This window comes from Cyprinus carpio, chromosome A4, assembly GCF_018340385.1.
Source record: "Cyprinus carpio isolate SPL01 chromosome A4, ASM1834038v1, whole genome shotgun sequence".
Lineage (NCBI taxonomy): Eukaryota > Metazoa > Chordata > Actinopteri > Cypriniformes > Cyprinidae > Cyprinus > Cyprinus carpio.
The window spans coordinates 13,200,709-13,228,604 of NC_056575.1; the positions used below are offsets into that span (position 1 = coordinate 13,200,709).

The 27,896-nt window shown below is 38.0% G+C and overlaps 2 protein-coding genes across 3 annotated transcripts; one reads left to right on the plus strand and one right to left on the minus strand.

Moving 5' to 3' along the window:
* The first annotated feature begins 603 nt into the window (after positions 1 to 603).
* On the plus strand, positions 604 to 4,751 carry LOC109071149 (paired box protein Pax-4-like). Its single transcript, XM_042735712.1, has 9 exons — positions 604 to 643; positions 768 to 825; positions 1,347 to 1,477; positions 1,554 to 1,769; positions 2,552 to 2,642; positions 3,482 to 3,619; positions 3,729 to 3,811; positions 3,964 to 4,036; positions 4,108 to 4,751. Exons 2-9 carry the CDS (start codon positions 792 to 794, stop codon positions 4,452 to 4,454), a joined length of 1,113 nt encoding a protein of 370 aa, XP_042591646.1. The 5' UTR covers positions 604 to 643; positions 768 to 791; the 3' UTR covers positions 4,455 to 4,751.
* A 3,446-nt stretch (positions 4,752 to 8,197) lies between these two features.
* On the minus strand, positions 8,198 to 27,419 carry LOC109108309 (hepatocyte growth factor-like). Of its 2 annotated transcripts, none has more exons than XM_042741504.1 (18): positions 27,244 to 27,419; positions 23,405 to 23,549; positions 22,910 to 23,022; positions 22,372 to 22,486; positions 18,106 to 18,248; positions 17,814 to 17,934; positions 17,606 to 17,724; positions 17,116 to 17,281; positions 16,411 to 16,544; positions 15,587 to 15,680; positions 13,680 to 13,816; positions 12,360 to 12,392; positions 11,944 to 12,052; positions 11,130 to 11,204; positions 10,282 to 10,419; positions 10,095 to 10,201; positions 9,311 to 9,453; positions 8,198 to 9,222 (listed from the first exon to the last, which is right to left on the minus strand). In XM_042741504.1, the coding sequence occupies exons 1-18, from the start codon at positions 27,320 to 27,322 to the stop codon at positions 9,040 to 9,042; spliced, it is 2,154 nt and encodes a 717-aa protein (XP_042597438.1). In that variant the 5' UTR covers positions 27,323 to 27,419; the 3' UTR covers positions 8,198 to 9,039. The 2 variants fall into 2 exon arrangements, with proteins under 2 accessions (XP_042597438.1, XP_042597433.1); XM_042741499.1 differs by having other exon boundaries at positions 11,944 to 12,055; positions 27,244 to 27,418.
* Positions 27,420 to 27,896: the final 477 nt, after the last annotated feature.

Below are 27,896 nucleotides of genomic sequence, written 5' to 3' on the forward strand. Positions count from 1 at the left end.
AGCCTATATGCGCATGCATGCCTGGGACCTTATAGGAAACCACTGCATCCGTCCAGTTGGTTCACACAGTGTGCGAACTACATAGTGACATTTTTAGAGGTCGACTGTTTTAAATGAATTTTTGAGAACATTTTAAACGTGTGCTGAATTAAATGTAAAGGTATTTTGGGGAGCGTAATCTGTTGAGGTCCGTCTTGAACACCAGTGTCACTACCACAGTAGGCCTAATCTAAAACACTTTTCAGATTAATAACTGGCCTACACACACCATCAAATTGAGAGCGCACGAACATCACGTTGTTTTGGTTACCTCTTCCTCTTGAATTCGGTGCGAAATCCAATCCGAATTGAAATGACTGGTGGTTCTCACCCGTGAAAATTCGATCACACAGTGACATGTGAAACGCGTCATGACTAACTTGCAGTCTAACTCTAAACATCACTAAAAAAAACGTGTACCAACCCTTGTGATCACTGGTGAGCAGTCACCATCGAGAGTCTGTATTTACTTTCTTCCTATGTGGACAGTACGTCATCTTGATAAGGGCACTGTGTTATATATAAGAAGTCACGCGCGGGGGCATTGACCGGGAGCCAGACTCAGGGACGCATCTCCTTCAAGAAGAATAAGACCATCTCCGCTGTAAGAGGGTTACCTGGCTTTTAACTCATTCGTTTTACAATGTGTTTTTTTCTCGAATTAGATTTCAGAATAATTTAATACATTAAATGTTTACTAAAATATAATTCTGATGATTTTTTGCAAGGCCCCCAGCCAGGTGCCCGTTGGGATGTGCGGCGCAAGTTCTGATCTGGGAAACGAAGGTTGGCAATTGATCATTACAGTTCTTCCAAAGATTTTCAACCCCTAATTGTTAAAGTTAGACTTTTACTGATTTAGAAATTGAGTTGAAACTCTGAAAACTATTTATATATGACATATATTATATTTATATAGCCTACATTTGTATGGCCGCGTTTTTACTGCAAAGACGCAGAAACCTAGGCTATAATGACAACGGTAAAATAGGCTCTTAAGTGTTCACTTATGCAGAACCAGTCTAAATCCTGCAGTTTTATGTAAGTTCGGTATGAAAACTGTTCTTTTCAACACTATCAGGAAAAAAAAAAGTACTGAAAATCACATCGGATATAGAATATGGATATAGATATAGAGTTATATGCCTATTACCTAAAGTTTAGCCTATATATTAGTGACTTCTGAAATTTATATTTGTACCTTGTTTCTAAGAGTGAAGTTGTTCAGCTGATTCTGGAAGAAATTCCACTTCATCATAAATGCGCAAACCTCGCAATAATGTAGCTTGTGTATGGACATGTGTCAGGGGAAGGGAGTGTGAATCAGCTGGGCGGTGTGTTTCTAAACGGCCGTCCTCTACCCGTCTATAAACGGAGACTGATGATTGAGCTCGCGAACGAGGGCGTGAGACCGTGTGAGATCTCCAGAATACTGAAGGTACTGAGTACAATTCTCACTCTATCACGTGCATAATTTAATATCAACGTTTGGATTAACAGCGTGCTCTGTGCAGGTGTCCAACGGCTGCGTCAGTAAGATTTTGGGCAGGTTTCAGCGCACAGGGTTCATTGGTCCTAAAGCAACGGGAGGCAGCAGACCCAGACTCCTGACTCCTGATGTCGTCTCCATCATAGCGCAGCACAAGCGGGAGAACCCCGCACTGTTCGCCTGGGAGATCCGACAAAAACTGGCTACAGATCGAGTCTGCAGAGGAGATAAAGTCCCCAGTGTAGGTTAAAACTCGATTGATGTTGGTTCTTTTCTTTTCTTTTCTTTAGGTCAATAGCAGATATACAAAAATGTTTAAAATTTAAAGCGTATTAATTCAAATATGTATATATGTCATTCCTAAAAGACAGTTTCTGTATAGACACATACCATAAAATTTAAGGAATAGTACACTCCAAAATTAAAATTGTCATTACTTACATCATTTACCCTCATGTCAGCCCAAACCTGTATGATTTTCTTACTTCAGCATGAGGGTGAACAAATGATTACAGAATTTCCGTTTTGGTTAAACTGTTCCTTAAAAGGATAAAAATTATATTTGTGGAAAACTGACTAACATTTAGGCCATTCATGATGTAGATGAGTTTGTTTCCTTGTCCAAACAGATTTGGAGATATTGAGCAATTGCTCACCAATGGATCCACAGCAGTTGATGGGTGCCATCAGAATGAGAGTCCAAAAAACTATGGTTAAAAACATCTTAATTATGAATTTGGTTATTACAAACACACGTTTTCACTTCACAAGATATAAATTGATGGACTGAAGACTTGAGGATTATTGTGATGTTTTTATCAGCTGTTTGGACTCTCATTCTGACGGCACCTGTTCACTGCTAAGGATTTGCTGGTGAACAAGTAATGTAATGCCCAATTTCTCCAAATCTGTTCTGATGAAGAAAAAATGCACAAGTCTAGCCTATAAAAAAGTATTGAACATTTTTGATCTTATTGATCAGGAAAAATGTTTGTATGACTCATGAATAAATGATGTCATCAGGTGTCTTCCATAAACCGGATTCTTAAGAAGATTCATCTAGATGTGGAAATGGTGGGCAGTTCATATCCAAATATAAAACACAGTTACACAGGTAACCATTCATTCAAAATTCAAATGCTAGGGTGAATAAATGGGAAGTGTGGCATTTTGTGATCATTTATCACTGTAAGTGGTTTCTGTGTTAAGAGGGCAGTGAGTGGGCCTATTATACCATTCAAAAGTTTGTGGTCATTAAAATAAATATAAAATTCTCAAAAGAAATACATTCACGCCTATGCTGAAAAAAAAAATACAAATATAAAAAAAAAATATATATATAAATAAATAATAAAAAAAAAATTCACTTTTCTATTTTAATATATATTTAAATATAATTGATTCTTATAAATAAAGCTGAATTTTCAGCATCATTACGCCAGTCTTTAGTGTCACAGGATCCTTCTGATATCATTCTAATATGCTGAGTTGGTGCTCAAGAATGTTGAAATCAGTTGTGCTGCATAATTGTTTTGAAGAAACTGTGAAACATTTTTTTTTCAAGATTCTTTGATGAAAAGAAAGTTCAAAAGTAAAGCATTTATTTGAAGTAGAAATATTTAGCATTATAAATGTCTTTACTGTAATTTTGATTTATTTAAAGCATCCTTTCTTAATAAAAGTATACATTTCTTAAAATGATCTTACTGGCCTAAAACAGTTGAATGATAGTGTATTAAATAAAAATCTAGATGATACTTTTATGATAAATAGAATAAGAAGGCTTTATTGTTTTACTTATACAAGTTTAGCATAAAGTTGCTTATGTTTAATAATAGAAAATTAATGATTAAGATGATTAAGTCTAAATGTCCTACCTGTGTTCATCCTACTGAAAGGTCTTGAATCAAATATGTTTACTAACCTTCCCTCTTTCACTTCCTGTCACCCTAGAGGAACAAGTGGATGAGCAGAGGAGTTTACACACAACAGCTCAGACAAATCAGCAACAATTGAACACGAACCTGCAAAGCACCTCTCATCGCAGCAGAACAGCTTTCACCACAGATCAGAGCGAGAGGTTAGAGGAAGGTGATCACTTTAAGTCACTTCAATCTCTCACTATCTATTCACAGTCATCCATGTGCTGTTATACTGAGCTACTTTATAATATCTCCCCTTCTGATTTCTTGCTATTCAGAGTTCATCCATGGGCTTTATCCAGACCTGCTGACCAGAGAAAAGCTGTCTGTAGAGACAAACCTTCCGCAGAACACTATAAAGGCAATTCAGCTTTAAAATTCAAGCTAACAAATGCTTTTGTTCCTTAAAAGTAAACCTCTGACATATAAAAAAGAGGCTTCCAGAGTTGGCATACATAAATTTAAAGGGGCTTGTGTTAGATGATTTAGCTGATCTTGATCTTCCATCTAAAGGTTTGGTTCTCCAATCGCAGAGCGAGGATGAGGAGGGAACAAAAGGAAGAACAAAGTGACTGTGGATCACTGGGTATGTGCTGATGTCTTGTTTTCATTGTAGAATCACATAGCCTGCATTATAAATGGTGTTTTTTTTCTCAGGTGTTACTAGACCGGGGTTTCTGGGAAGCAGGAATGCTTTGATTTCATTGTCAGAAAGATCTGGCAGCTCATTGGACGGTTACTTGGCTCATCAATCGCAATCCACTTTTCCACTGGCCCATCACAGAGACAAGAACACTTTCCCATTGGCTCATTTGAACTCAAATGCACCGTCAACATGTCCATTGGATCACACAGAGAGTTTAATGCCGCCATGCCGCCATAGTAATGAGGAATCGGTTTACCGAATTGTTCCCTTTATCACAGATGAAAGGATCTTAATGGCTAATCATTCACAGTGGGCTTCTCATCAAACTCTGATTGGACAGAATGTTTCAATGTTTTGAATTCCACAATAGAACATTTATGAACATTGATGCTGTGGACAGTAGAGGGCAGCAAAGGAAAGAAATAGCCATGCTTGTTGTGGAAATCAATCATTTTTTCCCTCCTTTTTTTGGACAATATTCGATTTGTTTCTTGCTAATTAATCAAGGCTGTACATGTATTTTATATTTTGGTTGTATGATTTTAGTGAAAGAAATGGTTTTAAGATCGTCTGATTCAATTCAAATGAAAACTGATTTGTCAAATCAATGGAAATAAAAAAAGGGAAATAAAACAATAAAATAATAAAAAAAAAATGTCAAATGTAATTAATAAAAAGGAGACGCTACTCAAAATATTTTAAGACTTGTTTATATGATGTATTTATTTATACAGAGTTTATGAATATTAATTTAAGACTTTTAAGACCAAGTATTTAAGGATTTTTTGCACAACCTTTAATGCAATGACTTTATTTAATACTTTTGGCTCAGATTTAAGAATTTTTAAGGCCTTAATTTATGGAAGGGCAAATTAAGACTTTTTAAGACCTGCAGAAACCCTATATATATAATGTATTTTTATAATTTTTACACTGTAATTTTGCAGTGTAGACACATGCCAGGGCCTCTTCATTCTACATTTAGCAGCAAAAGCAATTTAGCTTGACAAAATAGGAAATAGGTGTTTTTTTTTTTTTTTTTTTTTTTTTTTTTAGAAATGTACACAACAAAAATAAAAGTCCTAGTGGACAGCTTGCAGTACATGCGCCAAGAGCCCTGCTATTCAGTTTTCCTTGGCAGTCTCTGCCTTTGAGGCCATTGGCACTAGTATCTGCACTTACTTACATAATGTCTTATATACTAAATGCTTAGTACTATAGTATGCGCTCTCTCTTTATCTTTCTCAGACCACCTCTGTCGGTTCATCTTGTAAGAAATCTCTCCTGTGAGCATTGGCCTAAACTCACATACTTCTACACGGTGAATGAACAAGATCAACACTTGGACACAAACCAAAATGCTTCAAGCACTAGCAGGGAGTCTGGACAACACTGACAAACATGCAGAGGTCAAACTCACAGGCTTATTTCTAATATGAATGCAATTAATCTAAATATGTTTGTGTTTATTTTCAACATTGGGAAGATCAAACACATAAACCCTTAGGGAAAACTATACGATTCCCTATGTACATACAGTAGAAATCTCTGTAAAGAAAATATGCACCACTCATGAACAAGATGCTCTGAAATAAATAAAAGATTGGAGAGAGTCATTATATGGGCAGTTAACAAACCGCTGAAGCAGAGAAATGACTTCAAATGATTACTCTCAGAGAGAGTTTGGCGTGGAAATGTGGTTTTCTCTTGATTTAAACACAAAACCTCTGTGTTTTACTGTACATTGGAGTCCTATAGAAGATCAGACGTCTTGTGTCTGTTCCAGTGGTTTTCAACTCTCGTCTTCTGGGACCCCACAACAACATAATTTGTTCCAGCCTTGAACTAACACATCTGATTCAACAATAATCAGCTGCCGCTGGATTAACCAAATCAGGTGTAGTTTAACCTTGCATGGTGGCAAAAATCCATCACGGAGCTGGAGCTGAAACGGCTTATTCATGAAAGCTCTCCTGACTCTCATTCATGATTGCTTCAACATACTGTCTGCCTGCTCCCGTTTGACTCAAGTAACTGCTTTGTAAATTCAGTTAGCTTTTCAACAGTTCAAATTTTGACCTTCGACCCCTGCTGATTTAAGCACCCTGAAGGAAACAGGAAACTATTGGTTTGGGTCTGCGTGACCTTTTTAACTCACACATCCTTTTGTATCATCCATAGAGGAGGTTGTATTCATGCCTGAACACAACCTGCTGAAAGCAAACCAACACACACATATTCAGGTTGAAACATCAGATCCAGGCAAATGGAAACCATTAGGCAATGGAAAGTATCAATACATTAGAATATCAAATGATCAGCCATTTTTCATTTAATAGCAGTGCTATTGAATTTATATAGTATTGCTTTTGTTTATCTTTTGCAAGTCGCCTTGGAGAACATCATCTGCTAAATGCATAAATGTAAATTTATTGATATTTTGAATTTGCTTTTTTATTTTTTTTAATATATATATATATATATATATATATATATATATATATATACTGAGGGACTCAATTTAAAAAATATTCTCTTATATTTATATTAAGTACTTCAATTTCAGTTTGTTGCTGAGGGACTTTTTTTTTTTAAGTTTGTCTTATAATTATATTAGTTAAAAAAAAATAAACAAAAACTATTATAATAAAATTACCAAAAAAATTACAAACTTTTTTTTTTTTTTTTTTAAGTTTTTAATTATTTACAAATGGAACAAAAAATGCCACAGGTATATTTCCTTACATTTTAAAAGTTGAAAATACAAAACAGTCTATAAAAAGTGTTAAAAATAACAGCAGCCTAGATATTTAATATTAAGACCATTGATGGCAGCAGCGCACAAAATCACAAAACTGGTGTTAACAATACAAAAAAAGTGTAAAAGTTGATAAAATGTCAAAAACCAGGCACCTTATATACATAGCGAACATAATATTTACAATAAAATACATTTCCGTATTAAAAAACGCAATAAACTTTAGTTAAAGGGGTCATCGGATGCCCATTTTCCACAAGTTTATATGATTCTTTAGGCTCTTAATGAAAAGTCTGTAACATAGTTTGGCTAAAATTTCTCAATGGTAGTGTAAAAAACACCCTTTTTACTGTCAAAAACGTTTTGTAGCATTTTCCTTTAAATGTTAATGTGTTCTGCTGACTCCGCCCCTCTCTCCTGAGTCACTCTCAGACTGTTTACTTTAGCTGCATTCATCGTGAAACTTGTTAATTAGCACATTATTAGGAAAGGCGTTTTGCAAAGATTCATTAAAAAACCTTATACTCACTTTTTCTGTAGGTGAAGCTGGATCTCGAATGATTTGCGCCAAGATATACGCATTTAGGTAGATCGGGGGCGCATTCCCTTCAGAAAAAAATGTAATCCACTGCGTCTTCAGTGGCTCAGATGTCGGGAGTAAATGATGACTGCTATGTTCATTATTACATCCAACAACAAAACACCTCAATCACATAGGAGACAATCTTGTCTACATCTGCTCTGGTGGTGAAACAATAGCGGACTGATGATGGCTCACTTGGGGCGGGTTTAATGTAAGGCACCAGTCCAGTCTGTGCTGAAACACTACTGTCAATCAAACTATCATGGGAGGGGCCTGTCTGCGTGATGTCACAAAGACAGGCATCTGAGATCGGACTGATTTGAGAAAGGGGTAAAGATTTTAGTAGATTAAAAAAAAAAAACACCGGGTGGATTTTTATCATTATAGGGTGGTTGTGTACACACATTTCAGTTCAAACAACTTGTAAAAGTGCATGTAGCATCCGATGACCCCTTTAAAAGTTACCCTGCCTGTTGTCTGTTTGATTAAGTATCTTTGCACTCTTGGCTAAGACCCTCCACATGGACGACACACATATGTATGGCTTAAAAACCTTCAGGGAGCCATATTTGAGTTCAAACACTCTGTTATGGCCCATTATTTACCTTTAAAGACATATTGTCCTTTTGTTTTGTTTACAAATGTTATGTTTCAATTCTACATGCCAGATTAAACACAATAAACACTTCTGGAGGATGAAATGCCATGACTTTGGTCTATCTATAAAATACATTAATAAATACTTCACAAACTGCATATAAAATTTTCGAAAGATATATTACACCATGTGAAAGGAAAGACCTTCAGATGTTTGTAATTTCAGATCTATAAGACCTACGGATGTACAGAGTGACACTCCTTGGAGTGCAGTAGACGAAACAGCCCCAAAGGGGCCACAGAATGCTCCAAACTGGAGTAAGGCAAGGTGCAAAACATTAGAATGTCAGTGAACCCTTCTGGTGGTGTGTTATAACATCCCATTCAAGCACGATTCACGATTCACGAAGTGGTTGATGTTGAAAATGGTGTTTTGGGAACAGCGATATGGAACACTGTCCTTATATCTTGCACCCGAAATGACGTACATTGAAGAAAATTCAGATGTGAACAAGTGATAATGTCTGAAAAAAAGCACCCCAGTGAAAACAAAAGCTCCGTCCTGTCTGGAAATGTTGACTTAATGCCATCTTCAAGTATCTCCAGGGAATGACATTTAGAACAACATCTGCTCTGAGACAAAAATGTTCATATGAATTAACACCACAGTTTCTTCTAATTGTTTTTCTTTCGTCATTTATCCATCTGTCCTTAATTTATGAGGGCTAAATCACCAGCCACAACCATCTCCCAGAGAGTTCAAAAGTTGTCATTTCCTCCATTTGTTGGTTTAGAAAAATCATGTCTGATTTTTGCAGTTTGTTTGCGAAAACATCAGATATTCTTGCCTTGCACCTTTTCCGTACTAGTGGTTTTAATTTAAGCTAAAAAACAAATTGTTTGTATAAAAAAATCATGCAGCAACTGTGGTCTTCATGCTGTAGATGCTAAAAACCGTAACGCACCATGAGTTCCATTCACCACATCTGTGGAAAATATAATAATCTAGTAACTTATTTCCATGTCTGAATAGTATTTGAAGACTTTGCGGATCCATTCAGAGTAGAAGGCCACGTTGACGAAGACGGCAGGACGCCTGGCGACGGCACATCCGCGGCCGTTGATGCTCACACCCACTATGACCTTGCTCTCGCCTTCCTGGCACACCAATGGGCCACCGTAGTCTTTCTGTAAGAGGTGAATCAATAAGAAACTCATGAAACAAAACACAGTCATCTGAAATGATACTACTCAAAAACCAGGAACTGACTCGTACCTCACAAACACCTTGGTCTCTCTTGCCTCCAGCACAGATTTTAGTCTCTGTAATGGGCAGAATACCCTTGTGGCTTTGAGAACACCTCTTGTTGCTGACAATCGGAAGCCCCACCAACTTCAGACTGCCCTCATGACCTGTGCCTAACGGAGAGGTCAAAGGGTCAGAATTAACAGAAATAAAAATAAAAAAAAAATCAAAATCAATTATATTTACCTATATGGCCCTATGTGTCTAAATAACTCAACATGGGTTTGGGAGAATGAGTTAAATATGAGCTAAGAAATGTTTAGTTTGTACTAGTGTGTATTTAATAATCCAGAGTCACATTAAATATTTGTGTATCTTGTTCTTGTTCCACAAAATACAAACATGAATAAAAGAGGTCATAATTCATTGGGATTATTATCAAGACCATGTGAATGCATTCTGGAGCTGTGTTTTTAAAGTCCATATTAGCACTAGTTCAAAGGAAAAGGGAATGGAAAAAGGTAGGAATTAAATACAAATATTAATATTATCATTATCATACCTTGGATATTCATAATTTCTTGTAAGAATTCAACAGTCCTTAGACTTAATTATTTTGCATATAATAGGTTTTGCCTAAAAATAAAATCAAAATCAACGACTGTTTACATGGACCCTCATAATAACATAATAATGAGATTTAAGCAACATTCCGATTAAACTGTACCTAATGTAAATAATACTTTGATCGAATTGATGTAAACAAAGTCAGTGTTGATTGACTACACTAGACTAGGCTAGAATAGAATAGTACCTTTAGTGTCTCCCCAGCCATACATGAGGCAATAGGTGCCTTCTGCAACAGCACATCCTGCGACAGGAAGCAGCACAGTTCGCACATGCTCAGAGAGAGGGGCAGGCCTAGGCATAAGACTGTGAGTTACCAAAAGGATGGCTGGATGAATGAAAAGATGAATGGGCAGATGGATAAATGCACTTACGTCGTGAGTTTGAGCAGGGCCAAGTTGGATCCCTCAGGCCCGCAGACCACATGTGCGATCCGGAGACCCTGTGTGCCGGAGGACGCGTTGAGATGAAGAAGCCCCACCTGCACGGTGTACTCCGAGAGGTCAGGAACGCTTAGGAACGCGCAAGAAACACTATATATAAGCATACATGTCAAGTACATGAGTTACATGACAACTAAAATATGCAACTAGAGTATTAGAGAAAAATGTTGATAAATCATTTTAGCCTTCTGAACATATATAATCTGATGTGGATCGCAGATGAAGTGTGACATATGTAAGTTGGCGAGCATCCCTGGTAAAGTCATCTTCAGTTCTGATAAAGACACATAGGTCAGTTCTAGCATCCAGCCTTGCCTGTGTCTTCATGCGAAGCACAAGATAGCTGAACCCACCAGGGAGCGGATCTGGGGAATGTAGAGATGATCTAAAAGCCAGACACGCACGCTCTCGTTCTCCTTCTGTCCCCCTTTTCCCCCTCAAACTAAACAGAGCCAGCAGGTTTTCACTCAAGTGTCACTGAAGCTGATCCACGGGCATATATCATGCAGCCGAACACAGAGTCTAAACAGATGCACCACTGACAGAGCAGAAAGCCATCAGTCACAACTCAAGCGGATCTGTCACTTCTCTCTCTTAAACCGGAAACTCTGGATCCACACATCTCATAGAAAACATCAACTGACAGATGGGAACACAAGGCCGGGACGGGCCAGAATCATGCACGCCCAAGAATGAGGAAAACTCAAATGTGGTTTGTATTGCCAAGAGAGAGTGGCTAGTTAATGGTGGATGTAAGATAGGTTGAATGGAAGGATTACCAGGTAGAGAAGCACTGCTGATCAGTCAGAACCCATTCCTCTCTGATGAGAGAGCCACCGCACCAATGTCTGTTCCTGTAGGAGGAGAACCAATCAGAATGAGACTACAAGAACTACTGTCCCCCATGCTATAAATATTACATATTTTTCTGAATTTTATAGATACTAAAACTTATTTTATCCAAATATCCTAAATCATAATGCCATTTAATATGTATATATATATATATATATGTATATATATATATATATATATATATTATATATATTAGTGTTCCACATGTTGCAAATGTTTTTAACCTTTTTTATTAAGACACACAACATGTGCAATACAAAATACAAGTAAATTTGACATTTAATTATATACTAGTTATCAAAATCAATATCATAAAAATTTCCAATAGAAAATGTACTTTCTTTAAATTATATTGCACTGCCATATATGTAGAGTGTTGTAACCTGCAATTCTTACCTAAATAGCTCTTTACCTGATTTAACCTATGGAATTAGTTTTGAAGGAATAAATATCTAGTTCAGTCAATGAAACTACATATGGGTTTGCATGCAATCTGCTTGCAATCACATAATTTCCTACATGGCACAAGCCGAATGGCCCCTGCTGATTTGAAGTCTATGATGTTGCTTGCTCAACATTTAAATAGTCTGGATCAGTTAGCTCTGAGCCAGTCCTACATCACACTATGAGATTCTCTCTAAAAACTTCCACCTCCCCCAGCTCCACCTGTCTAGACCTAACTCTTACCACCCAGCTTCCATCCTGATACTTCATACTGATCAAACAGGAAGTGTGTACCCTTTCTGAATGCTGACCACCCAGCTTCCATCCTCTGCCCGCTGCACCTCCATCCCCCCAACAATCCGTGTGGTTTTGTGTATAAAACAAGATGGTTTTGGTCCTTCACCTGCTGAGAGCAAAAGAGGTAACTGTTAGATATATATATTTAAAGACAAAATGTATATGCACTATAGAATATAATAGTCAAGTGGTTTCAGGACCCAGATTTTACATTGAACATAAAAACACAAAACTGTACATTAAATATTTTATTTAATATATATATTTTTTAATATGATTTTTTCTCTGTTTTATTTTATTATTTCCATTTAGCATATTTTTTCTTTGGTGCTTGTTACCACAATAGGCCAGCAACCCACCAACTGAAAGCCACTTCATGGTTAAAAAAAAAAAAAATTGTTATTTGAACTTACTCTTTTGATGGTCATCAGTTGAAACTGATTTACCTGAATAATAAAGACATTAAATGTTAGTTTGCATTCAAAACTAGCAACAAAATATTATAATGAAACTAGTGCTGTAAAATGATTAATCGCTATTAATCACATCCAAAATAAAAGTTTTTGTTTACAAAATATGTGCGTACTGTGTATATTTATTATGTATATATAAATACACAAACATACATATATATATATATATATATATATATATATATATATGTTTGTGTATTTATATATACATAAATAATAATATATTTTATATATGAACAAAACATTTTTCTTAAATATATACATGCATGTGTGTGTATTTATATATACACATAATAACTATACACAGCACACACACATTATGTAAACAAAAACTTTTATTTTGGATGTGATTAATCATTTGACAGCACTAAAGGAAACATTTGATGTGCATATTACCCATTGTTAAAAAAAAAATAATAATCTGACGAATTTTCATTAATTAAAATGGGGATATTGTTGAAACTTAAAAAGAATCTAATGTAACTTAGATTAACCTGTATATAATTTTATAGAACTATACCTAGAACATATTTCCTATTAAGATGTCGAATGCCAAGCCTACACAAACAGCATCTCATTCTTCAACATGCACTAGCTGACCATCACAAACGTGCCTGAATGAAACACAAAAAAATCCAGCTGCAGTGACACAGCTGCATGGACACAAATATGAAGAGAATTGCATCTGTCTGGTGTTATAGAGTGACGCCTTGTTTCGAGGAAACAATAACCACAGAAACAAACTCACTACATAATATCCAATAGGCTTTGAAAGCTACAAATAATGACAAAATACCGCTGGCATGGAGGTCAAGAGACCCTGTCCGTCATCATAACCAGAGTTGTGTGCCATTCAGAATTAAACTGAGAATGTGTTTTACCTTCCAACTGGATTCCTGAATTTGAAATTAGGTTGTAGAATGTAGAATTTAAAGGAAAGGAATTTAGGGAAGTAGAAAATTTACTGCATATCGATAAAATTAATATAACTAACTGCTATACATGTAGTTTTTAACTAGGACAGGGAAAAAAGTTCAGACAAAAGACAAAATGATGAATGGACGGATGGATGGATGGACAGATGGATGGATAAATATACAGATCAACAATAGATGGATGGACAGATGAAGTATACAAAGGCATACAGACTGACGTATGTATAGACAGATAGACATACAGACAGACAGATAGAGAGATGCATGTCTACACTGGTCATTTAACCAGGGAAAAGTGAAGAGAAACAGGAAGTAGGACACTCACATCGCTCTAGTCCGCAGTAGTCCCAGGGAATGGAGGAGTTGGATGTGTAACACCATGGCCCGTGCTTATCTCGGTCTGGATTCCTGCACAAGTTCAACTCTAAGCCCGCACTGGCCTTCGCGGACTGCGTGTCTCTCCTACACACACACAAAAACAAAGAACAGGAAATCAGCTACTCAGTTCAGAGAAACAGGCCAGCACAAGAGGAATGGAAATGTTGACTCGTATTTCATTGTGTGACAAGATGTTCAAAGAAGGAATCATATTAATATCATCCCTCCAGCACCCATAAAAGTTTGAAAGTATGAACTCAGAACTGTCAGTGCGGCTCTGCGTATTACACCACCTGTCCTCAAGGCTACACACAAGCCAGCGCGAAACTGCACGCCAAGCGACTTCTACAGAGTTGACTTACAAAGAAAATAAATCCTAGAGCGAGACAGACAGCCCTCGGATCGCAGGGGCTGAAAACCTAGAATGAAAAATGTATAGGAAGCAAAGAGTGATAGAGTGGAGAGGTAATTTCTCGTCCCCAGTGACCGCTGAACAAGCCAACACTGAGTTTTCTCAGAGACAACCTTTCGACCCCAAGTGAGGCAGACTCACTGGCTGGACGCCATTTGAAGAAGCTGATTGGCTTTGATCTGCCCGTGTTTTGAGAGCGGGGGACAGCACTTCCTGGGGTCAGAGGCCACTCCTGCAACATGTCCATCTGTCTGTGCCATTTTGGCTTTTAAAATTCCTGTAAATTAAGTAATGTTAACAGCTTCGTCCGAGCTGAGGGACTACAGGATGCTGAGCGAGCTGCTTTATGGGGCATTTGTCTCCCGTGGAACAGTGTGTGGTATTTTCTGTCCTCAGTGTATCAGTGATGAATATGAGCGGCCCGGCTCTCCCTTCTCTGTTTGTTATCACTGCCCCAGTTCTCTTTCAATGTTGTAATTCTGCCTGATAACTGCCTTTCAAAGCAAACTCAACATCACTGCTAATAAATGACTTCTACAAAGAAGACAGGAACCCAAGAGAGAGCAAAAGTGCAAAGAAGAATTAAATATTTCAAAACCCAGACAGCTGCCTTCTAAGACAGCATTCTAACTAGAATGGAACATTGTGAGTGACCAAAGCCCAAAGGATACTTTGACCGTCCGCATTCCGTGATGGTCCGCACTCTGTCTGTGTGATGTTTTTGTCACTAAACTCATTGCATAATTAAGTTAACTACATTTTGGAACAGATTAGCATTGAAAGTGTTTACAGCTTCTTAAATTTTAAAAAAAATCTGTCATTGAGAAACAAATATTGACTGACCAGTACTCTCTATAATGGACTATAATTGTCCATTTCTGTAGTATCACCAAATGGAGATTCAAAAATATTGACCCCTATTGAGCCCTATAAAATCTTTTTGTGCTTTAACAATTTCATCTTTAATAAAAAATCCACAATTGCTTTTATTTTTGAGCTGCAAAACAGATGTTTAAATTAAAAATATGAATGAAAAATTTTATATTCGACGAAATTCCTTAAAAAATAATGTATTAATAAATTGTATTATTATTATTACCAGGAGTACATTCTGTTGTACAATAGTAATATATATCTGCCCAAAAATCTTCAAGATAATACAAACTTTTATTTTGGCAGGCTGTAGTGTAGACCTGCGCTGCTCATTCACACAGATACAGATATTTAAATAGCTTTAAATAGTCTTTTGCGGTGTAATATTTTCAGTTGACACTAGTCCATAACACAGTTGATTAAGTGTACAGCTCTACTTATGATTTTAGACAATGGCAGCCAGTGGTTTTCTTTGAACACTGGAATAGAGCGTAAACATGAACCAAAAAAAATGGAAAAACAAAAACCCAAGCTTTAAATGGTTTGAGTAATTTCATGGAAACATGTACCTGAATGTGTGGTCGGACCACAGCCCACAAGGAATACCAGATCTTGTTTTTGACAAATTACCACGGTAACTCTCCCCATTGTCTTCATAACATTCTAGGACACAGATAAAACAGACATAAAGATAAGAAACAATGTCAGCAAGTATAAACACATGCATGTACCTTCAGTAAAATCCATGCTTATTCAGAGCTCCATATTTAGATTATTTATGGATTTGCTGATTGTATCCATGCTGTCATGAAGTAAGCATGTTTGAAATAGCATTTTATTAGTGGGGGAGGGCCAATTTCACGTCAGGGGCCACTTTACAATTGGTGGTTGGCAAACATGTAAGGGAAAAAAGCTTTTGTCTGTGCCAACATCTGACTGAAGTTTGAGTGAATCCAGAGAGGCACTGCCCTGTCTCTCTGACCTGAAACCTCAAAGGGACACTTCTGGTGAGAAATGTGTCTTTTGAAACACAAAGCTTGAACATACATGAAATACATTTTAAAACAGACTACACAATTTGTACAGAATAATCTTTTTCTTTTATGATTGCTTGTGTGACACAGATGAAGGGGAATGTGAGGGTACCCAGAACGAAACCACACTCGAGCTGGGTGCCAGATCTTTACAGGCACTCTCCATACGTCCATGATGGCGCCTGTGCGCAAAACATCTTTGTCTTTCATTAAAATTCTAGTAAATTATGACGAGCTAAGCATTTTGGAACAACACAATTCATTATGTGGCTAAACCTGGTTCATGATTCCTAGCCATGCGGTGCAATATATGTGTGAGTGTGTGTGTAAGTGTGTAAGATATGTGTGTGTGGGCTCACCTGTGCTGTCAGAGCTCTCTGACTCACATCTGGGGATGTTGGTACAGAAAGCTCTGCGTACTTTTGGGTCTGCTGTGAAACACCAGGGAATTTCAGAGCCATCAGGGTTTCTGCAAAAGTTCTCCCTGAGATCCCTGAGTGGGACACAAACACAAACAATTTTGTGAAATCATTTTTGCATGTTTATTTTTGCATGTATATTTTTCTTGTTTATTATTTTTCAGGATGTCAGTAGTGGTTTATGTACTTTTTGAAAGAAGGCATCATTAGACTAGTAACCTGCTAATATGACAACATTAAAAAAAAAATCAAACTGTCACAAAATATACAAAAAACTCATACTAAAATATATCACTTTACCACTTAAATATTTATATATTGAAAATGTTTATTTAAAATGAATGCAGGTAAATACTACTGTACTGTATATTGTTGAAAATGCAAATTTAGCAACAAAAAAAAAATTGTAGAAAAAATGCCTTCTACATTTCATCAAATAATCTGAATCTAATTGTCTTCAGTAGCTGTTTGATGATAATTAAGGTTCACTAAAATGCTGTAAGAAATATATAAAATATGTACTTTAATATTTAATATATTTTTAGCTATATTACCCAGCAACTACCTAACAGTCCTAGAAATCATCAGAATACCTTAGCAACCACACAGCAATGTCCTGAAGAACATAAGTGTAGCATGACTCACTTGCATTTATAGTTGTGCGGTGTGTATGAATGGTTGTGAGGAAAGAGGGCGTCCCAGCGTTGACAGGTCACACCTGCAGGGGTCACATTGACTGTACCCCTGTAACCCTCTCCCTGACCCTGAAAACAAGAGGTGGTCACCTCTACTTCCACATCATTATCGGAGTCTGAACGAGAGAAAGGGAGAGAGAATGTCAGGAATTCCAAGTGTCAGCATTTGAAAAATGTTTCCATTGGAAAGATGCCATGAATGATATACAGGAATAACACTTGAACCACAAGATTTACAAGTCAGTGCACCTGTACACAATCCCTGGGCTAAACTAAATATCACACACTCATACAAGTATCTGCGATGGGAGAGTGGTTTCCTTCACATGTGCTAGAAACATTTAGCTTGAATTAAACTCAAGACAGACAATATTCTGATTAGTATTCGACAATATAATGACAAAAGTTTTATTGAATGAAAGGTGGAAAAGTGAACATACCACACACACTGATGTTACAGTACTCCCATGGTGTGTTTTTGTCCATCGTGTAACACCACGGACGCACGTCATTATTGGGATTGCGGCAGTAGTTGTCATCTAGGCCTTTACCTACATGCCTATAAATACAGATACAAAGGAGCATGTTGTAAAACACATAGTTGGTGTGTGTGTGTGTGTGTGTCTGTGTGTACATGTGAATATGTACCTGTTAGGCTGGTAGGTGTGTTTATGAGGTTTCTGTGAGTCCCATCTCTGGCACTCTTTCCCACTCTCTGTGTGATCCATGGGCCCTCTGTATGTTTCCCCATTACACTTCATACACTCCACTAAAAACACACATGCACACAGGTATTACAAACACCAAATGCACACATGACAATAGTGCACTATCATGCAGAAAGTACAACAAACACAAATATATATGGTACTCTCAAATACAGATTTGCACAGAGACAAAAGCACATGTTCTATATAGTATTGGTGAAGTCATCTTTAACCTGTTGAACACTGGGGGAGCCCACATTCCTGGTGCCGCGTCTCAGTGAGTTCAGTGAAGCACCAGGGACCACTTGGATCATTGTCTGGGTTTCGGCAGAAGTTCTGTCGCAGATCAAACTTTTTGTGCCTGGCAGGCTTGAAACTGATAAATAAATATACAAATAAGAAGAGAGGGAATATATTTAGAAACAGAAATTCAGTTATTGTGATCAACCAGCTCAAAATTTCTTTTTCAGGGGTGTCCAGCCATTTTCCTGGAGGGCCACTGTCCTGCAGAGTTTAGCTCGAACTCTATTTAAACACACATGAAAGAGCTATTCAGGGTCTACAAGATTGCTAGAAACTTCCAGGCAGGTGTTTTGGAACAGGCTGGAGGAGAATGTTGCAGAGTGTTCCAGAAGCAGGATTAGACAGACCTAGTCTTTTGGAATATTGATTGAACAATTCAGATCCATTAGCCAAAAATATCAGCTTAGACAATTATGAATTTTGAGTTTGTGCTAGTGCTGGTTGAGCTTTAGAACTTGCATTGCTATGCTGTACAACAGAAAAAAACTCAGCAGATGAAACAGGTTGACCAGCATGGTCATTCCTGTGAAGCTGGTTGGCTACCTGATGGAGCTAGTTAAAGCCCCTTTCACACAGAGCGTTGATCCTGGAAAATTGCCAGAAATTTGCCAGAGTGACTTCTGTGTGAACGCAAACACGTCCCGGGATAGGGCCTAGTAACATTGCTGGAATCAGTCCTGGAATGAGCCCAGTGTGAAAAAAAGGCAGGACCAATGCCGTGCCGGTCGCCATGATTTTGCCTCTTTTGATGATCCTGGATCAACATTACTGTCCAAAAATATAGACTTAATCCAATCCCTACCCCTGAACCTAATCCTACCCATAATTTATTCCTAAAATCAGTGGGAAATGATAGCTCATTAACAAGGGTGCAGATGTACCTAACCCTGATTTTAAATGGGTCATATGTTGCGATTTCAAATTTTCCTTTCTCTTTGGAGTGTTACAAGGTCTTGGTGAATAAAGAAGATCTGTAAAGTTGCATAGACAAAAGTCTCAAATCCAAAGAGATATGCTTTATAAAAGTTCAGACTCGTCCACGCCCCCCTGAAACGGCTCGTTCTAACACGCCCCCCGCATATCTACGTCACTATGTGGGAAGATTTGCATAATGCCGCCCAGATGTTCACGCAAAGAAAAAAGAAGTACCTTTTATTCTCGTTGTACTATTGTTGTTGCCGCCGCCATGTCATATAGCACTGTGTGTTTCACTGTGAAAGCGAAACTACTTTGTTTAGCCTTCCAAAAGAGGACGATATCTGCTTGGTCATGCCTGGAGCTGATCCGTGCTGGTCGCTGAGGAAATACATCAACTTTGCACCGTGGATCGCTGAATCAGCTTTCACCGTGGACGAAGCGGAGTCCAGCCCATGATCGTCACATGTGGTTGCCGCACGCACAAGGATAGCTGGCGAATCACAGCACACCTCGCTTTTCAGAGCGATGAGCTTTTTAAAAATCAACGTGTTTCAGAAGGCGGGGCATAGAGGAGAAACAATAATGTACAGTATGTGGAAAATAATGTGTTTTTTTTTACCTTAAACCGCATGAACACATTTCATTACACCAAATACACAAAATAATGTTCTTTTTAGCAACATCATATGACCCCTTTAAGCCTAAAACAAATATTTCCTGAAAAGTTATATCTCAATTCTGACTGGTTGATTGGAATGTTGTTCCAGGATCAAGAAGGATGTTGATCCAGGTACATGTTGTACTTGGTGAAATCATGCAACCTGGTGGTCTTTCGGCAGTGGTCCACACCAGAATGGTCTATATTCTACAAGATGACCAAAATGGTCTACCACAGGGGTGCCCAATACTGCTCCTGGAGGGGCCATCTTATACACATGAACCAGTTGATCAAGGTTTTCTGGATTAATAATAATTCTGAACAGGTATGTTGGAGAAGGTTGGAGCTAAACTGTGCAGGAAAGTGGCCCTCCAGGAGCAAGACTGGACACCTGTGGTCAACTAAATCCCACAGTCCTATACACCAGTGGTTCTCAATTCCAGTCCTGGGTCACCACTGGTCTGCACATTTTGTATGTCTCTCTTATCTGACGCCCTTGGTTCAGTTCACTGATCTCCCTCCTAATGAGCTGATGATCTGAATCAGGTGTGTTAAATAAGGAAGACATACAAAATGTGTAAAGCAGTGGTACCCCAGGATTGGAATTGACAATCACTGCTATATACAATAAACAGTATGGATGTCTTCCACAGGTATCCTTAAATCCAGCCCTGGAGGGCCACTGCCCTGCAGAGTTTAGCTCAAACCTTGATCAAACTCACCTACCTATATCTACTTTCTAGTAACTCTGAATACCATGATTAGCTTGCTTAGGTGTTTTCAATTAAACTTTGAGCTGGATTGGAGGAACCCTCTACCACATTGACTTGAATCAATTGTCTAAACCAGCCTGGACCAGCTAACAACCATGTAAACCAAGCACACTGTGCCCCAACAGATGCTATCTGATGATCTAAATCTAAGTGAACCCAAACCTTTGAAATGATCTGGAAAAATCCTGTTGCTTCTAAAACATCAACATAAGTTAGAATGGCACCATATCAGGACACCATCTAAACAAAAGCCATGCAGAGCAGATGCATTGCTTAAACAACTGGATTTTGAAAGGCTTGCAGTGCTGGAATGGACTGTATTCCTGCATCTGGATCTTGTGGCTGTTTCCACATGAGGCCTGAGATCTCTATAGCTAATGACGTTGTGCTAACAGATGTTAGCCAGCCATTTCTCTCTGGCTGCCAACAGACACTCTCGCACTCTGAATGCAATCCGAAAAGAAACTTTACATTTTCCTTAATCCCATTTACAACACCAGGAGGACATATGGGTTGGAAACTGGTCATTTATTGGAAACATTTCATTTGTGTTTGTTCAAAAAATTTACATCTCAAAAAGTGACATTTCAGGGCAGCAGGTCGCTGTTGGCTGATCACAGCCTTGAAAAAATCAACAAGACAAAAAGACTGTATTTTGTCTTCTCAGAGAAGATTTACTTGGTTCTAATCACCTTCTCTCTGATTGTTTTCTGCTGTCTCCCCATTTGGCTTGACCAAGTGGATGGGGCAGGTGGACATGTTGCGCTGGTGGACAGATTGAGAAGCTTAAGTATGAGAGGAAAAAGATCTTATCACATGGAAAAAGGTTTGAAGGGAATCGAAGTCGGAAAGTATTGTTATCCATAGGGAGGAGAAGGTCTGGATTAGCATCTGTGCTCTAGTCTCCAATGCTGCTCGTATTTTAATGTGTCTGCGGCTTTGTGAGCTCAGCTGGAGGGCAGACAGAACATGACTTCAGTCCATAAATCCTCCTCCTCTCTATCTTTCTTTCATTCTCTCACCTCTAAAATCTTTACACAGCTTGTAAGCAGCGTAACTCGTAGAGCTAACAACATCTTGGCTAACAAGGACCTGGAAACAATTGACCATATTAACAGATTGGCAAGTGTTCACGCAGTCAAGGCATCACTCCGTATAGTCCTACTTAACTTCTGTTGTCAGAAAGATGATTCTCAAATGACCAGGCCTGAAAGCAATCTCATCTGCAGTCCAGACTAATCAGCGATTGTTGGCAGACAGCATGCTGGCGGTGATTAACAGCTAATGGCACGTCTGTGCTAGGAACAGTGAGGATTATTGCGAAAATTGCTAGCTGTCAGAGACCATATGAAAGCTGCAAATGAGAAGTTTAGAGAGAATGAGTTACAGAAGAGTGAGTGGTTTAAGCGAGAGAGGCAAGAATTCACTATGAATAGCGTTGTTTATTAGCGACATATATTTACACAGTGTAAAAAAAGAAAGTTAGATGCTATTTACACGAAGTGCAACAGATCTTAAATACTATTTATACGGAGTTTAAATATTGTTAGATAATGTTTGCACACAGTGTAAATTGCAACAATTAGCATCTTGTTTACAAGTGCAAACGGTGATAGATGCTATTCACACAAAGTGTAAATAGAAACGATATGCTATTTATACTAATGTAAATTGTTTGTGCTTTATTTAAATGCACTGGCTGCATTGTTGTAGAACCCGATTCACTAAGAAACAAAGATGAGTCACAATGCAGCATGTTGGTGCATGTTTCTATTGGCTGAGACAAATTTTTAGGGGAACTTTTTTTGTGTATTAAAAAATTAAATAAAATTAAATTAAATGTTTACTTGTGTTCATGTGGGATGGACATATTCCAGGCTTGACACGTAATTCCAGTCTTTGTGAATGACCTTCTTCCCTTGTAGTTGACACCTGACCCAATGATGCACTCTCTCACATAGTCTGTGGAAAACATACGCAACACAGATATTCATATAATCTGAAACGATAAATGATGTTTACAGATTTATACGTTTCGTTGACATCCTGAGGTGATTTAAGTCTCCAAGCAAGAGTTTTACTGTCAATTACGGCATAAATCTAAATGTTCAACTCCAATTCTTTCTGGAAACATAAACATACAGCATCTTGTTAACGTCAACACTTACCATCATGCTTTCTTATACTTCGTTTGCTGTCTGCTGCCAAATGTCTTAAGCACGTGTTGTTTACAATGACATTTCACACTTAAAGCCAGCGATCTAAACAAACATGACTGGCATTTGCTCGGTATTACACAAAACATTTACAGGAAACTTCAGAAGAAATAAAAGTAAAAAGTCAAGTGTGAGTGAACTTCTTCGAAAGTGTATTGCAAATATTTACCTTTCTTCTCGTAAAGGTCATAATTGGGTTTTCGCTCTCTTTTTGCGCCTTCAGAGAAACGGTCAAAGGGAAGCAAGTGACATTTCCTGTTTATGTGGTCAAAGTAGAATGCCCTGTAAGGAGGCAAGTAGAGAAAACTAAATACTGAAAAAAACTGTTGGGTCAGAGATCCACCTGGATCAGATGAGCGTCTCATTTGTTAAACCATTTGTTCACCCCAAAATGAAATTTCTGTTCCCATTTACACACCTCCATGTCATTGCATACCTGAATGACTTAATTTGTTCTGCAGAACATAAAAGAAGTTATTCTGAGGGATTTTTTGTCCATTTATTAGGGTTCAAAACACTGGTCCCCATTGACATCAACCAAAATAACTCTCCACAAAAAACAACAATGATAAATGGTATAAGTAAATGATAACAGAATTTTAAATTTTAGATGAACTATCCCTTTAAACTTGTGTGTTTGTTTGATTACAAGTGCGTGTGTCACCTGCAGGACTTCTTGCTCTTGCTGCATTTGTGTGCACAGTTATCCAGCGAGAGACTTCTACTTCGAGGTGATTCCGGACAGTCTGTACAAAGCAGTCGGCTGTTTTCACTTTTCTGATATCTTTGCAATGTCTGTTTCCTGCACTCTGAACAAAAGAGACAAGGAGATTAAACACAAACACATATGCAGATACTTAAAACACACATACATGTACACTCGTAATCTCATACATGTGGGAGCTGTCCCACATTATCAGAAGGGTCGTTCTCAGGAAATGGTGCCCAATTTGTGTCTCTGTGATGTAAAACTGATATAATTTGACAGATTTTACCCTCTTTAGAGTGTGATGTGAAATGACTTTTTAAATAGTATTATCTTTAAATGTTTGTCAGCAATACATTTCAGTAGGCTACATGTAAAGAAAAAATTGCCTGAAATTTAAACAATCATCCTCTTTATAAGCTGGTTTTTAAAATTATGCTTTTAATTCTTTTTACAATATACACACTGCTGTTCAAAATTTTGAGGTCTGTAAGATGAAGAATCAGTCTTCAGTGTCACATGATCCTTCAGAAATCATTCTAATATGCTGATTTGCTGCTCAAGATATATCTTTTATTATTATCAGTGTTGAAAACAAACAAAGTGATACATTATTTTCAAGATTTTTTGATGCCAAACAAAAGCAATCAGAGTAAACATAACTAGAGTCACCTGCATTCATATCCTTTCACATTAGCAAAATCAGGTTCCTGTTTGCTATTTTATGACTGTCTCTTCTGCAGAAATGAATGAGAGGCCAGTGAGAGGGGCCCAGGCTCTCATGATTCACTGCACTCTGGTGCTCTGAGGACATCCCCGAAGTCAGCTTACATTCATGTGCAAAGCTATGTATATCTATAATCTTTCTAGTGTTTTCAGGTCCAACATCTTCTTTACACTCTTTATTTGCTGATCTGCACTATTAAACGTTGAACATACAGAGACAGTTCACCCAAAACTTAAAATTCTGTGATTACTATTGTCTTATCAAAGTAGTCTATACAACTCATGCACAGTATTTCAAGTCTTCTGAATCATATGAAACCTTTGTGTGAGGAACACACTGAAATGTAAGACATTTTTTACTGATAATCTTCCCAACAGTGAGCTTTAACTGGAGAACCGCAGGAACCTGACACTGAGTTGGAGAGTTCATCCGGCGCATGTGTATTTGAGGCTTCTGGACTTGTAAAGCCCATCTGAAGTCAACAAAGGTGTTGCATTTGTAGGTTTCACAAGGTTGCTCACAAGTATCTATCTGCAGAGCTTCAAAGCACACTTCTGCCTAATTTACAGTGATGTGGACTCCACAGCGAACTACTACTGTAAGGGCTTATTCAAGTGAAAGCTTGAAAACTGATGCAATGTCATTTCAAACAAAATCAGGCCAAAACATGTTTGTTTGGAGTTCGCTCTGGGAGTTTGAAACAACTTGCCATATCTAGCTTTCCAGAAAATTAGCTCCGCTGGTGAACCCCTTCAAACTATGATTGGTTCATGGCTCTGCAGGTCAGGTGTCCATTGTCAGTAGTGCAGAGATGTATGAAGCACACCTCTGGTATGCTGCTGGTCAGCACGGCAAATTTGCATGAACTCAAAAAAAATCTGTGTTGGGAACTTATTTCAGTCTGTTCCGCACACAAATCTATCGAATGACTCCCAAAACTCAGAATACAGCATACAAGTTTGTATGGATTCATTTTTTTTTTTGTCTAATGTAGTTTAAGTTTGTCAGGCATGCTCACTTCATTTTGGTTTAACTATCCCTTTTAAAAACTGCTAATAGAGGTCTACATATCCCTCCCATATGCTGTTATCTCACTCAGCGTGGGCATGAACTGGGATCTGCTCTGCGCAGTAGTCCTGGGCCCGGTGCCTTGATTATCAAGTGATCTGGTAAACTGTTGAAAATCAGCGGTGTAAGGTAACACTCAGTTCGTTTTAGACACGTGCAGTGCTGGCGAATCTCCTGCCGAACTCTTGTGGCTAAAGCGGTTTTGGTGAGAACACATTATTAATGTTTGGGCTGCATCTGAACACATCTGGATTTCATCGAGTTGCTCTTCAAACATTGATCTTTTCCTTCAGCGCCCCAATTAGACTCCTTTAAATTCCTCTTTCTGGCCTGTCGGGGGCATCTTTATCTCCCAGCCGGCTTATTAGATTTGGCTAAATCTCTTCCTTAAATAACAACGGGATGGTATGTTTATGGTAGCAATGAGGACGGGCATCACAGGAACATCAACATTAATGTTTTCAGTCTGACTCACTAATGTCCTTTCCTTTCCTAAAGCTTCAGTGAAAGTTTGAAGAACTTCTCGTTCTGTGTTTACGCAGCACATCTGGTCCGGTGAATATTTGCAATGGTGAAATATGGGAGAAACGGCCCTGTCCAGATGTTGCACAGCATGTCATTAACGCCCACTTTAGAGAGTCCATTCACCCTATATGTGCTTTTGCCCATTGCGGGAAATGTGCACACCTGGAAGGGTCTGTTGCATTGCTGTAGTGCATCAAACACTGCATGTCACTGTTATTCAGCATCAGTTTCTTCAGTGGTACAGGACTGAAAGTAGTGTATGTGTTAGCGCTTTTATAAACCTTTTGCAGTTTCAGGCCCCCTGAGGACGATACTGCAGAAAAGTGTCTTGCTAAAAGACACAATGGTGGTAATGAATGGATCATCCCTTGTGGGATTTGAACCTACAACCTACCAGCCCAGATCTTTGACCACTAGGCCACACCGGCCCATATCCTCTGCTCTACGTGATGCATGTAACATCTTCAGGCTTCAGTTTATGAGACTGAAACATGAGAAAAGGTCAATGGATTTGTGCAAAATCCAAACCAAATATACATTAGTGTGAATGGGGACAGTATGAAAACTACGGCTTCCTAAACATAATTATATAAAAAAAACCCTTGGATTGTTTATTTGTGTTTTTAGCTTTCCACCTAAAAGTTGGGAGGATTTTCTTTTATTAAATTGATTTAAACTCAAACGAACCCCTCAGTCACTCTGTGTGGAGAAAAAGATGAGCTCCTTTTTCAGCAATACTTATTCTTCCAACAATTTACTGTGATAACCATGGTTTCTGCTATACACTGTAAATATGTCATCTTTATAATAATATCTTGCATTTATAAGAGTTTAGAGTTTCAGCTAAAGTTTCTTCATCAGTAAAGTCATTCAAAGCGGCTGAGAAGTGCAATGAACTTACAGCTGGTCGTAACCTACTGGTCGTAACCACTTTGCAACAATTAAACTTTATTCAAATGTAATAACATTTAATTAAACTCAATTTTAGAGCATTGGGAGTGAGAGTTTACAGTGTACTTTGTCACTAATACGAGATCTCCTTCAGACAGAGGAAGAATCCTCTGGAATATTTTTGTCATTTTTTTAATTTCTTGTGAGGACACTGATGGTTTGTAGTTTCACTAGAGTATGACTGCAGTAAATATGGTATTTGATCACCATGGTAAGTTTCTGCATGACAAAAGGAGTTTTCAATACAAGACATACACAAAATAATATCCAATATCCTCACAATCACAGTTACCATCAAAATGCATTTATAAACAAGCACATCACTTAGCCTATTTTTTTTTTCAAAAAAACAACATGAAGTAGTTATGAATACATAACTTAAAGAACTTCTGATTAATCTATGTAATATTTCTCAAAGCAATCTAACAGTCACATATTTGCATTGTGTTGTACACGATTTAAAACACGATCAGTTAATCAATAACGCACTTTGACTAAACTTGCGCATTACGCGCTGGTCACTCACCCACATCCACAGAAAGTAAGACGCACAGAAGAGCTTGATAAATCCACATTATGTCCGATTTCACGATTCTCGGTCTCATATTCCAGGATTTGGGATGGAGAGTTTATAAGGTCCGAGCTGGTGCTGCTGCTGCTGGTGTGAGTGATGAACAGAAACAGATCGCAGCGATCTCTCTCTCTCTCTCTCTCTCTCTCTCTCTCTCTCTCTCTCTCTCTCTCTCTCTCTCTCTCTCTCTCTCTCTCTCTCTCTTGCGCACACGCACGCACAACATTTGCGTTCATTGGCAAGTTGAATCTTAAATTTAGAAGTGGATGTGGGATTATCAGAACATAGACGGATGAACGCGTCATTTCCCAGAGCTTTGACTGATAATAACCACATTAGAGACATGCATTCTGACCATGAAATGTGCGTATTAAGTGATGACTAATAATAATAATAATGAAAGTATTAAAGTGCGATTGTTTTGTGGAGCTTCTTGTAATTAAAATCTGCTTCGTTCGTCATCTCTGTGACGTATAGGCACACTATGAAAACTAAATTAATATTAAATTAATACAAAACAAAGTTATAAACAGAGGTAGGGACATTAACACTAGTATCACTACTATCAGTGGAACACAAAACAGGGGAAACATTGTTCTGCTGCTCTT